Below are 13,008 nucleotides of genomic sequence, written 5' to 3'. Positions count from 1 at the left end.
ATTTCCTTTTCACGTGTTTACTTATTGTTTTTAATTAATTTATTTGTATTTGTTATTATTGTATTTTTTTATGAATTTGTAAATTGTTGGCTTTTTTTTGTTGTTATCGATTTTCCCCTTTTGTACCTTAGTCTTTGTGATCTGGTTTGAAAAGAAAACTTTATGGAGAAAACAATAATACATTTTTGGTGCACACTTGTCAGCAGCATCTAACCGGGCTAATCATTAACCCCCCCCCCCCCTTTATAAGGCAAACTTTTTTATAATATCATTTTATATCTCCGGGCTCTCCGTCAAATTTTAACAAAGCGGCACGATCGATCACTGCAGTTATGCAACAGCCTGCTGCCCGTCATCGATCATTTGGGAGGTGTAGTCACGCTCTGTTGCTACGCTAGCGACGGCGGGCTGGAGAGGACTGCATTTCCCAGAAGGCTTTGCGGCTGGCAGCGAGCCTGCTTTTTCCCCCAGCACTACTTTCAACCGCGAGGAGTTGCCTGTACTTGAGGACGCGGGCTTGAGGTTCATAAATAAGAAACAGCAGCGGGCTGTCATGGCGGAAGCGGAGGCTTGTCCTGCTTTCCGGCTCGGGGGGTCGCGCTACGATCAGGTAAGCCGTCTTTATCTTTCTTATCTGATTGTGACATTTGGTTTGAACGAGGAGGAGGAGGGGTCCTCGGGTGGGAAAACAGGCGGCTTCATCATCATCATCATCATCATCTTCCTCTTGGGATGCTTCCCACTTCTTCCCACTCGCTTGCACTTTTGGGCGCTCTTTGCGAATTTGACAACTTTTTTTTTCCTCTCTCACGCTATAGAACGAGTTTACGTAAACAGTTTATAGTAAATAATCACTAAAGTGGCAGATAAAATGCGCTGGAAAAACTCCCCTATTTGCAAATTACAGTATGTGTTCTTTATGTTACACCCAAAGATGCCACCAAAGCCCTAATAGGAAAGTAGTAAATGGTGTCACCAATGGCGCCTTGATTTGCAACTTTAATTTGTGAACACACTCCCAAAACACTCAAATCATCACCAGTCAAGTTCACCTCCAACTATAATAAGAAAATAAATAAATAGAAAATGAATGATTGGTTATGAATTTAATATGGCCCTAGGTGTGCAAACCTAATTGTCTCATAATTAGAAATTGGGACCCGACTTTCCACCCCCATCCTACATCCTAGATTGATGAACCGCTTCCCTCCATTGAATGAAACCCATTACTCCATTTTCCACGCCTGCAAATGAGTGATTAAACATTTGCATTGGTCAGCTTCATGAAAGTGACCTTCACATCTTAAAAGCGGGCTTTTTCGCTGATTCATCAGCAGCAGCCTGTGAGAATTATTTATTTACCTCCTGCTGCATTGAGCAAAGTCCAAAGAAGACACGGCTTCGCTTGTCTGGTTAAATAGTCAATCATCACAGCACAGTGCAAATTGATTCCATATTTGTTGTGTGCAGAAATGCATGGGGATCGGTCATTTACTTGTCATTGAACATATAACTTGTCTTGAAGTTGTTATGGCAAAATAGAGTGCACTAATTGGTGTCAAAAGAAGGAAGACGTGACAGACTCCAGCTATGGGAAGTTGAGCTGCATCCATGCGAATTTGCATATATAGTATAGGTCTTTCCTGTCATTGTTTTGGGGGATTTTTTTTATGCATCATTCAAAAGTACTAGTAGTATCGGTTAGAAATGGCGACACCGGGTATCATATCGGAGCAGATTCGCGACCTTATTTCAAGGTTGCTTGAGACGGCAGCCGGTACAAGTGTTGGCCGTCCTCTTGTGGCTGATTTACGATCAGGAACTACAAATGAGAAATAGGAGAATAGAAACAGTTTGTGTGTGTGTATATGTTTCAAAAGTAGTGGTATCTTTATCGGTGACGACTCAAGAATTGAATACTCGTACTGGTATCGGTCTGAAAAACTGTGGTATCGAACAACCCTAAGAATTACATATTGTGTATGTTACTATACCACATAACTTTGTCTTACAAAAGTCCGCTAGCGTAATGCTAACGCACAACGGTAAACATCATGGCTTAGAAAAAAAACTAGCATGACATCACCTATAAACAACTTGTGTGAACACAAACGTGAAAACACACATTGATTGACAATATAACAATAGGCACATGCATATATTCTTTATCCTCTGTGAAAAATCTATCTTTAGTACACTATGACTGTATACGTGTCGTGTCGTATGTATTAGGGCTGGGAATCTTTGACCGTCTCACAATTCGATTCATTTCCGATTTTTGGGCCTGCGATTATCGATTCAGAACGATTTTAGATTAAAAATGATTTGATTGACAATGATTTCTGCTTCAATTTATAGATATACAAATAATTGTCATGATCTACTCCAGTCTGACTCGCTAATGCTAATTAGCGCGCTACTCGTGGCACTTTTATCACTCAAGAGAAAGACCATTCATACAAAACGCTTCAGGGATGTATACAAAGAAGCATCTTAACATCCTACACTGCAAAAAAAAAAAAAACTTTTATTGGAATAACTTGATCATGACTTTTTGCTTCTATGTGGCTACAACTTAACAGTGTATCAGAACGAGCGGAACCACACTGCCCCTAAGTGGCCAAATCGTGTACAACATGAACAGTGCTCCCAATAAAGGCACACACAGACAAGGGCAAGACAGTATAAAATAATTGAAATAAAATCGATTTTGGGATTTTTTTTTTTTTTTTTTTTTTGGGACATTTAAAATCACTTCTGAATCATACTAAATGAGAATCGCGATTCTTATGAGAATCGATTTTTTTGGGCACGTATGTATTGCCCTCGCATATGATACTAGATACACCGTGGCCGTTGAATTAACGCATGAAATCATGATGCAGTTATTTATTTATTGTTTACATTTTATTTATCTACTCTATGTTATTGCGCTCAGTTTTTTTTTTTTTTTTAATAAAGAACAATACTTTACAGCACTTTGTTTCTTCTTAAAAATCCAAATTAAACTGCATGAATTGCACTTAGTAGAGAGAGACTAGACTTACGACTAATGTGGGTCATTAGTCATTACATTCACTGAAATATGATTAAAAAATACATGAAAAATACAGCTGAAAATAGGTTTTTTTTCCAGTTTTTGTGTAATCCTGCTCACTAGCAAACAAATGACAATGAAAAGCAAATATATATATATTTTCTCCCATCTGTGTACACGCATATCAGCTACGTTTTTTTTTTCTTCCGTTCTGACACATCGCTGCTAAAAATGAGGCCAGTTCTTGAATCAGCGCTAAATCTTGGTGCGGTTTGTGTGCGCAGTGTGTCTGTGCAAGCCTTGTTGTGTTGTCCCCAGAGAGCGAGAACTCATGCATAATTAAAGCCGGCTCCTCGCATGGAGCCCGTCTCTTGCAGTAGCAACACGGGAGGGCCAGACGGTGAAGGCATCATAGATTTATTTTAATTATTTTTTTTAACTTGAGGAGCAGCCATGAAGGTCGTTGACAGTCATTTACAGGAGTGATCATTAAAACCATGTAAAGTAAGGTTTGTTCCGCCCCATTCGCAGTGACGGGAATCTTCCATGGCGTCTGATTGAAGCCGCCTCGTTGTTGTCCATCTGGGTTGCCAAACGGGCTCTTGGCGTTATTATTGCGTCTGTTCACACTGCTGGCACTCGCGCCGTTGCACTTGGCAAGAGCTCACGGGGGACAGTGAAGGCAACACACAAAAAAAAGGGGGGGGGGAGCTTGACCCGCAGTGCCAAGCTTTTCTTTTGAAAAGGTTCGCCTCTGCATGCAAATACTGACATTAAGAAATGAAAAGTATTTTTTTATAGAAATGTTTGGGTAAATTCCGGGTTGTTTAACTTTCGGGGTGTTCGATGAACTTTTTTTTTTTTCAAATGTAGTTTTGGTTGAATTTTAATTTCGTCTCTGTTCCAGGGTTCCTTTCTTGGCCGCCTGAGACATTTTGTGGACATCATCGACCCAAGCACACTCTTTGTATCTGAGGTAAAGCTACTCTTGTCTATTTAAAGGGACAGCATCGTGAAAAAGCAACAATTTGGATCTTTTAGCCATGTTAAAATGCTAATTCCTCACCAAAAACATCACCAAAGTGGTGTTTTCCTCCATTCGCCCCTCTATGAGGAATTCTAGATCAGGGGTGTCAAACATAAGGCCCGCGAGATATTTTGTAAAGTAAAAAAAAGAGAGAGTAATGTCGGTCTAATTAACTCATTCACTGCCATTGACGGCTATAGACGTCAAAAATGAATTTGAACTATTTTTATTATTTAACATTTGTTTCCACTTTTGTTAACAAGAGTATGAAAACCTAGACATTTTTTAAATTGTACTTTTACAACAGATATAAAGTGATTAATCGTGAGTTAACTATTGAAGTCATGCAGTTAATTACCATCAAAAATTTAAAACACCTGACACGATTTAAAAAAAATAGAAAAAAGAAAAGATTATTAAAAATTAGGGACATCAGGTGATTACAATTTTTAATCTGAATTAATCGCATGACATGGTTTTCATGCTAACAAAAGTGAAAAAAAATGTTAAACTAATAGAAATAGTTTAAATGAATTTTTGACGTCTATAGCCGTCAATGGCAGTGAATGAGTTAATCAGCCTGCCACAAATGAAGCATATAAATTCGTAATTTCACAAGCAAACCTCAGATGAGCAATGCAACTTCTACACGGAATTGCTCTGGATGTCATTATTTTACACGCAACAAAGTTAGTTTGTTTAAAACAAAAAACTAAAAAACATACCGTTTTTTGGGACAATATATTTACAGTTGCGCCCTGCAATTTACGGCTGGCCCGCAAAAAAATAAATAATCTGCGTATAATTGACGGCAATTGTTTTTAAATTATATACCATGATTTTACTTACCTGGCCTACATGGTAATATATTTTCCCCCATGTGGCCCCTGAGCTAATATGAGAATCTAGATCATTCTGCTCTCCAAGCACCAGCCCCTCCCAACCTGAGAAAACAAGCTGTTGGAACTTGTTGACGTCATTAAGTGCGGCCCCACCCCCGCACCGCCTCTGCGGCCTAAACCCACGCCCACTTCCTCTGAGAACCTCCATGGGATAGTGATAAAAGTAGCCTTTATCAGTAAACATTCTGTCCAAATGAATTCAAAGCAATCAATTATCCTTCACATTTGCAATGTCAAAGTGCATTGACAATTGGCCGTCTTAAAATCTCAGAAAGGGTTTTGGCTGACACATGTGTAAATTACAAGTAACACTTTTTGCGCTGTTGAACCTAACAGAACAAATGGCCTCAATAATTAATTTAATGGTTTCTGCCATTTCATCTCAGAAACAATTTAGAGAAAGCATCAAACTCCTGGACGACTTTAAGCATGGAAAACTTCCACCGGGAGTCTCCAACCTTCAAGTGAGTCTTCATTTAAATGAAATTATTATTATTGAAATGACTAGAAGTAGAGACAATGATTCCTGATCAATTGAAGATGCCCGTATGCTTCTCTTCACCTGCTCTGCGAAGTTGTGGGAAGCCCAAAAGGTCAAACAGGTGAGCGCTAACTGGTAAAATCACTCAAGCATTATCGGGCCGATCACATGACGATGATGTCATACTGTCATGATGTCATCTCAGGCCATCATTCATCCCGACACAGGCGACAAGATCTTCATGCCGTTCCGAATGTCAGGTACGAGAAGATGAAGATCTTTCCGGAAGTCATCCATGTTGTTCTCCTTCTGTTTGCTCAGTGTTGTTGTTTTTTATTCGGCCTGCGCAGGTTACGTACCGTTCGGAACGCCCATTGTAAGTCCCGTGTTGTTGTTTCTTTAATCATGTGCTTTGGCTAACGGCTGATGTCATTCTCATGCTCATTTTTGTGGAACGGGGAAGATGAACTTTGAACTTACTTTGCTCTAAAATAAGATCTTCTTCCCTGACTTTCATCTGCTGTAGGTCATCGGCCTTCTTCTGCCCAATCAGACTGTGGTGTCCACCATTATCTGGCAGGTAAACAAACATTGCATATTAGCACGTTTCATATTTCCATGCCATTCTCTTTTCAAATGTCAGCTTTGTATTTTGGTCGCTTCATTTATTCATCAATGTTATTCTTTTCCTAATCGGCTAAGATATGAGCTCATGACACATCTGTGGCATTTTGCTTTGTGTGTGTGTGTGCTAAGGCAAATTTATGTGATTATTTTCAACACACATAGTATAACTCCCTTTGCTATCTATCTATCTATCTATCTATCGAGCAATCTATCAAGCTAGTATACCTAGCTAGCAAACTAGCTAGCATATCTAGCTAATTAGTTAGCTAGCTAGCGAGCTAGTATATCTAGCTACTTACTTAGCTAGCTAGCGAGCTAGGTATCCACTGTACTATCTATCTAATCTATCCATCTATCTATCTATCTATCTATCCTCTATCCATCCATCCATCCATCCATCTCTATCTATCCATCCCCTGCAGTGGCTGAATCAGAGTCACAATGCTTGTGTCAACTACGCCAACCGCAATGCCACGAAGGTAAACAGCACCACTCTATATGTGTACTCATGATGCCTTTTGTGAAATAAATAAATAAATCCTTGGACTATTTGTAATCCAGCCAACGCCAACATCCAGGTTCCTGCAAGGTTATTTTGGAGCGGTGACCAGTGCTGTGTCTATTGCGGTGAGCTTCTTAATGAATCACCATTCACACTATTTCATGACTATTTGTAATACTGTACTGCAATCCTCCGCATATTCATGGCTCACTATTCGAAAATTAAAAAAAAACTCACCTAGCCACGTTTTTGTGTATCTTTCTGTAATGTTATGACACAAGATTCTGTCATAAGGATTGGCGTCGAGGGAAGGCGTTGAGTGATATATGTTGACTGAGAGACAAGCTTTGCATTTGGGGTTTAGCCTGGGTTGTGGAATTCACAGAAAGTCTTCGTCATAACTGCATGTTTCTTAAATTAGTCTTTTATCTATTTTATTTATCTTGTACTTTTTTGTTTTTTCTGTTCTTTGTTTATGTTCAAATCAGTCAATCTGTCAATCATGCATGTGCACTGCGTTAAAAATCAAAAATCAAATCATGCGTACAGTTTGAAGGGTAATGTTGAAAGATGAGTTTTAAATTACTTTAACTCATTCACTGCCATTGCCATTGACGTCAAAAATTCATTTGAACTATTTCTATTAGTTTAACTTTTTTTTCTCACTTTTGTTAACAAGAGTATGAAAACCTAGAATTTTTTAAATTGTACATTTAGGACAGATATAAAATTTGTGATTAATCAAGAGTTAACTAGTGAAGTCATGCGATTAATTACGATTAAAAATGTAATCGCCTGACGCCCCTAATTTTTAATAATCTTTTCTTTTTTTAAATCGTGTCAGGCGATTTAAATTTTTGATTATAATTAACTGCATGACTTCAATAGTTAACTCACGATTAATCACACATTTTTATATTTGTTCTAAATGTATAGTAATTTTTTTCCCCTAGGTTTTCATACTCTTGTTAACAAAAGTGGAAAAAAAATTTAAACTAATAGAAATAGTTCAAATTAATTTTTGACGTCTTTAGCCGTCAATGGCAGTGAATGAGTTAATTAATTTTGGGATCGTAATTTATTTTACATTTACAGTTGAAACAAATATTTTATTTTTTATTTTTGGGAGGTGTCGATTGTTTTTTGCGGCAGCTACTATTTGCACATATGGGCTGAGTCCAAACATGAATATGGGATGGTTCACTAGAATCGAACTCTCGTTACATATGTATACAATGTGAAGTGTCATGTGTATGATTTTTTTTTTTAATGTTTTGTAGGTGGGACTGAATGTGCTTATTCAGAAGGCCAACAAGCTAAGTCCTGCCACCAGGATGATAATACAGAGATTCGTCCCATTTCCAGCAGTTGGTATGTTCTTAAAGGGCCAGAATTTACATCAGTCCGGGACTTTTTTCGTATCTTTTCTCATTTTTCAATCTCGATACTCAGCAAGTGCAAACATTTGCAACGTGGCCCTGATGAGGCACAACGAGCTGTCGGAAGGCATCGACGTGCTGGACGCTAGCGGGAAAGTGGTGGGCTCCTCCAAAATCGCAGCCACGCACGTGAGTGCCAATTTGGGAGGTGGCTGATGAAATGAATGATTTCCCGCTCGCGTCACTCGGCAGCCATCTGCTCTCCCGACGGAGGGAATTAAATGTTGGTTTGAAGCGAAGCGTGTGCACAATGCTGTCGTCCCTCCCGCAGGCCATCGCAGAGACGGCGTTCACACGTGTGGTCCTCCCCATGCCCATCTTTGTGCTGCCCCCCATCATCATGTCCTACCTCGAGAGGTTCGTAACATGCACTCAACGCAACCTACATTACCACCTTTAACAGCCGAGGAATTGGTTACGTTGAAATCGGACCCTGCACACCTTGATGCGAAGCAAGAAAACCACATCATTTGTCCAGCCAATCAGCTAAAAGCAAAACTGAATATATCATGAAACAAAACGTAGAATTATCATGATGAGGGTGTTAATTGTAAAAAAAAAAAGTCATTGCAGTTAATAGGATGCAGGTAATAGTTGAGGGGAAATTATAAATAAATATTGATAATGTATAATATTGAAAAAGTAATAAAGCGAACGTGCAGATTTAATCATATAAAATAACATAGAAATAGATTATTTTGAGAAGAGCATTATAATTAAAGTCAGAAAATTTGATAAGTAAATACAATTGTATTATACAATTTTGAAAAAGTGTATACGTATGAATAAAAGCACAATATAACATTTTGTAAACAGTCATAACTAAATGCAATAAAGTGTTTTTTTTAACACAATTACAATTATATAATACAAAATTTTAAGTCATAATTTTTGAAGAATTAACAGTGCTATTATTATTATTAATTAATTAATTATTATTAATATTGCTAAATGCTCTTATGGTGATCCAAATATTTGAAAACAAAATCAGTAAATAAACTCCTGATTCAACATATTAAAAATAACATTTAAATAAATATAAAAAAATAATATTTAAATAAAACTAAGGTAAAAAGCAATAATAACAATAATAATTATTGTTGTTGTTGTTATTGTAGAGAGAAAACTAATATAATCTGGTTTTTAAAAGTCACGATATTCTTATGTTGCAAAATATTAAAAAAAATAATAATAATCAAAGAATAGTCAAAGAAAATGGCCTGTGTGGCACTAGTATTAAAAATCCAAATATTTTGTGTAATCCTGCAAAGAGAGAAGCATATGGCCATGAAAGGCATAAAATGTCCACCCCAACATGCTGGAACCTAACAAGGCGTGTTTTACGATTTAATGCTCAGTGGGAGCAGCAGCCTGAGGCCAACTAAGAAATGTTCCAACCTGAAAATCTGGAACAGCGAGATCCATGTACGTATAAGACAGCTGCGCAACTTAACATCAGAGGATGCTTATCGTTTTCAAATACACAATAGAAAGTTAGAGACACGTCGGTTAAATTGTACACTTTAGAGCTGAAATAATACATCATATATTACTGCAATGCTACTTATCACTAAAAGTGCTGCCTCCACATAACGTCATATCATTTGTAGTACTGTGTGGGGTACAGTAACATGCTGTAAGACACCACATTTAAAAAAAAAAAACGTAGGATGTGCTGCTGTTTTGGTTAGCAGCAGGGGTCATTTGGATACGGGTGTACGACCTGTGCCACAGTTCAGAAAGAATATTTATCTAAAAACTTGATCAAATAATAAATACATAAAATGCATTATTATTAAATGTATTCAACTACAAATGTGTTTTGCTTGTCCAACTTGGCTGTAGCAGTTACTTTGGCTGTTACCAACCAATCAGAGGACAGAAAAATGCTGATGTTTTTAAGTGAGGCAAATTTTTGGTTAAAGAAACAATCCCATTGCTTATATAGTTTCAGTGACATGGACCAGCAAGGTTATTTTTAGTTAACGAAAACTAAACGAAAAAACTAAAACTAAAAAATAATTTTGTTAATGAAATAAAGTAAAAACAATATATATATATATTTTTTTAAACAAAACAAAAACTAACTATAATTATAGCAAAACTATCCTTCATTTTAATTTTGGGTAATTCATTTAATACATGAGCCTTTGGGGATAATTTTAAATTTGATTTTAAGTATACTTATTTCAATATTAAACGGAATAAAGACGTTTGAACGTGTGTGACACAGAGGTGACCTCATCTGCAGCAGCCAATAAAAAGGCACCTTCAGATGACATCACGCCTAGGCGACAATTTTGCCTGCTTGACTTTTGGCTCCCAATGGCTCGGCTCGGCTCGCCTGCTTTTTCATTTAACTCAGCTGAAATGCAACGCTAGGTAAAAAATGTGTTACCTTTTTCATTTGACCGTGGTGTTTATTAAATATTGCGCACAAGTAATGCACATTAAAAAAAAAAAACTTTAAAAAAAACTAATACAAATTAACAGAACCTCCCTGAAAACTAATTTAAACTAACTAAATTTAAAATAAAATAAAAACTCAAAATGAAATCAAAACTAACTAAATTTAAATTCCAAAACTAAAATAACCCTGGCCTTGGGCAGATTAGATTGACATAGCAACAGTTCGAGACTGAAATCTGATTGGACAAATCATCTACATATACTACTGGAAACAGAGCAGCAAGAGAAACACTTTAAAATGAAAAGAACAGAATAAATTAATACCATTTCACGAAAGACATATTGTATTACAATTTAGGTTGAAAATGTGTTACAGCTTATTGTCAATAACATGTAAAGAAGAAGAAGTTCTTTCATGAAGCCATGCAGCGAGCGTTCTTAATGAATAATAGACCAGGTTGTGTAATTGCACCTTGAGGTGGTTTCGCACAAGAAGATGAAGCTCACAACTCTGCGTTTTTTTTCTCTCCTCCCTGCAGTTCCCAAAATAACTGCAGGCTTCTAAGAGATCAATGTGCGCATGCAGCCTCACTCACGTTTCTTCTTCTTTTTTTTAATAAACGTCAGCTTGTACGTTGCAGGCTGCCCTTCCTGCAGAAGAACCGCAGACTGATGCTGCCCATCCACAGCGCGGTGTGCCTGCTGACGTTCGGCCTGTCGCTGCCCGTGGCCATCAGCCTCTTCCCGCAGATGTCACAGGTACATTATGAGCCCATTTATGACTCAAGGTCGCAGGGCTTCAACTTCCAAATCAAACACGCCGCGCCTGTCAAGCGCCCTCGCAGTCCCCAAGCCTCTCCCTTTTTTTCTAATTAAGATCTCACCTTCAAGCCTCTCTCTATGTGTTTATTTCCGACCTCCTCGCAGATTGAGGTGTCTCGCCTGGAGCCCGAGATCGCCATGGCAACAGATTGCAAGGTGGTGACCTACAACAAGGGTTTATGATGGATGACGTGACGGTTCGAGAGGAAACAAGAATGGGAATGCGAGGAATGTTAACGGGATCTTTTCACAGCTTGTTTGTATAGAAATATGATCATATGAAGTGCATATTGAAGTGATATGAGATGTTGTAAATAGACCACAAAAAAAAAAACCTGTCTGGAAGGCACATTAATAGTTTGAACATGCAGTAATGGTATTTGGCCACAAGAGAGCAACAAAAACCTGCATTGCTAAAGATATTTTCAATTATGTTTTTCAAAATTATAATATAAACAATATTAATCATGCGTTTATATTTTTGACATGTAACAATCACATTTCCAAATGTTTTAGTATAAATAAAAATTTTCAATAAATAAAAAGGATTTATACAATTTTACATATATTTACAATATCATTTTATACAATTGCCATATATTTACTGTACAAACAAAAGCAATTGTCATCGTTTATGAAGCAGCTAAAAAATAACTACATAACTTTGACTCTTTGAAGTTGACTGATAATATTCCTCCAAGCAATATTTTCATAATTAAAAACATGACATGAAACACTATAGCTGCTACAATACTGAATTGAAATGTTTTAGTAAACAACATGTGTAGAATTCTAATCAGCTGCCATACAACTACTGCATGTATTTGGATTTTTTATTTAATTTTTTATTTAATTGGATCCATACTTGACTACAATGTGTCTAATTTGTACTCCTCAATAGCCTTTCATTTATTTCAATAATTTGCTAGGTTGTCTATGTAAGTTACCATTACAATATGATGATATGATTTTATTTTTACACTTTTTTTTGTATTATTGCAGGGTAATATTGCTCTCAAACTGTGAGAAACACTGCAATAAATAATATACTAGTGCAATGAAAACATGTGCTTGACCACTGTCCTAAAATGTGTATATAAAAATGTGTGTATGATTTAAAATTGCCTCAAGACAATTGACACACGGCAAGTATTTCAACATCAATAATGTCTAACAAACTGTCATTTCTTTATTGTATTATACAGTTTGCATTCCTAATAACTGATTTTGCACACAATTTTTAGACCAATTTTTTATATCACTAAATAACATGAAAATGTTTTTAAATATTTGTATAATTTACACAAAAAGTTCACTGGTTGCAAAGTACATGATTTAAAAATACTAAATAAACATACTAAATATATTTCTGTGAATGTCTTTTTTTTTTTATAACTAACCCAAACCAGTCTTTGTATTGTCAATAACAGTTGTTCTGAGAGTGTGGTAGAGTTCAACTGCATTTTAATTAGATCATTAATTAATTTGTTTTTATCTTTCTATATTTAAGTTCAAACTGGGTAATGTTCTAGTGGCTTACACTAAAATGTCTACCTTGTTTCTGGTGCATTGTTAGGTATACTACGCTACTGATTTTGATATAGCTAATGATAGTGTTATTTGGAGAACCAAGTTTTTTGTTTTTGTTTTTTGGAGGCGGTACTTGGTGAAAATCGTTTGAGAACTACTGGTCTACAACTTCATGTTTACTGTTTTATTGTCTTCTCAATTAAACGCATAACCGACATGAAACTTGGTTAAT

The 13,008-nt window shown here is 36.6% G+C and overlaps 1 protein-coding gene across 3 annotated transcripts; it reads left to right on the top strand.

Moving 5' to 3' along the window:
• The first annotated feature begins 428 nt into the window (after positions 1-428).
• Positions 429-12,612, top strand: sfxn5b (sideroflexin 5b). Of its 3 annotated transcripts, XM_086085814.1 has the most exons (14): positions 431-610; positions 3,945-4,013; positions 5,353-5,430; positions 5,542-5,568; positions 5,653-5,707; positions 5,798-5,823; positions 5,974-6,027; positions 6,497-6,553; positions 6,636-6,701; positions 7,857-7,947; positions 8,029-8,144; positions 8,287-8,372; positions 11,066-11,183; positions 11,352-12,612. In XM_086085814.1, the coding sequence occupies exons 1-14, from the start codon at positions 554-556 to the stop codon at positions 11,427-11,429; spliced, it is 978 nt and encodes a 325-aa protein (XP_085941940.1). In that variant the 5' UTR covers positions 431-553; the 3' UTR covers positions 11,430-12,612. The 3 variants fall into 3 exon arrangements, with proteins under 3 accessions (XP_085941941.1, XP_085941940.1, XP_085941942.1); XM_086085816.1 differs by lacking the exon at positions 5,798-5,823 and having other exon boundaries at positions 498-610; XM_086085815.1 differs by lacking the exons at positions 5,653-5,707; positions 5,798-5,823 and having other exon boundaries at positions 429-610.
• Positions 12,613-13,008: the final 396 nt, after the last annotated feature.

The sequence above is a fragment of the Leptonotus elevatus genome, chromosome 9, assembly GCF_054856555.1.
Source record: "Leptonotus elevatus isolate MCC_2025b chromosome 9, RoL_Lele_1.0, whole genome shotgun sequence".
Classification (NCBI taxonomy): domain Eukaryota; kingdom Metazoa; phylum Chordata; class Actinopteri; order Syngnathiformes; family Syngnathidae; genus Leptonotus; species Leptonotus elevatus.
This window is presented reverse-complemented; position numbering and strand designations above follow the sequence as displayed.

Bases quoted from the DNA above. Each gene is read 5' to 3' on its own strand.
- sfxn5b (XM_086085814.1), top strand. From the start codon at position 554: ATGGCGGAAGCGGAGGCTTGTCCTGCTTTCCGGCTCGGGGGGTCGCGC. The intron at 6,028-6,496 runs GTAAACAAACAT...CATCCCCTGCAG, and splicing joins TGTCCACCATTATCTGGCAG to TGGCTGAATCAGAGTCACAA. The intron at 8,373-11,065 runs GTTCGTAACATG...TGTACGTTGCAG, and splicing joins ATCATGTCCTACCTCGAGAG to GCTGCCCTTCCTGCAGAAGA.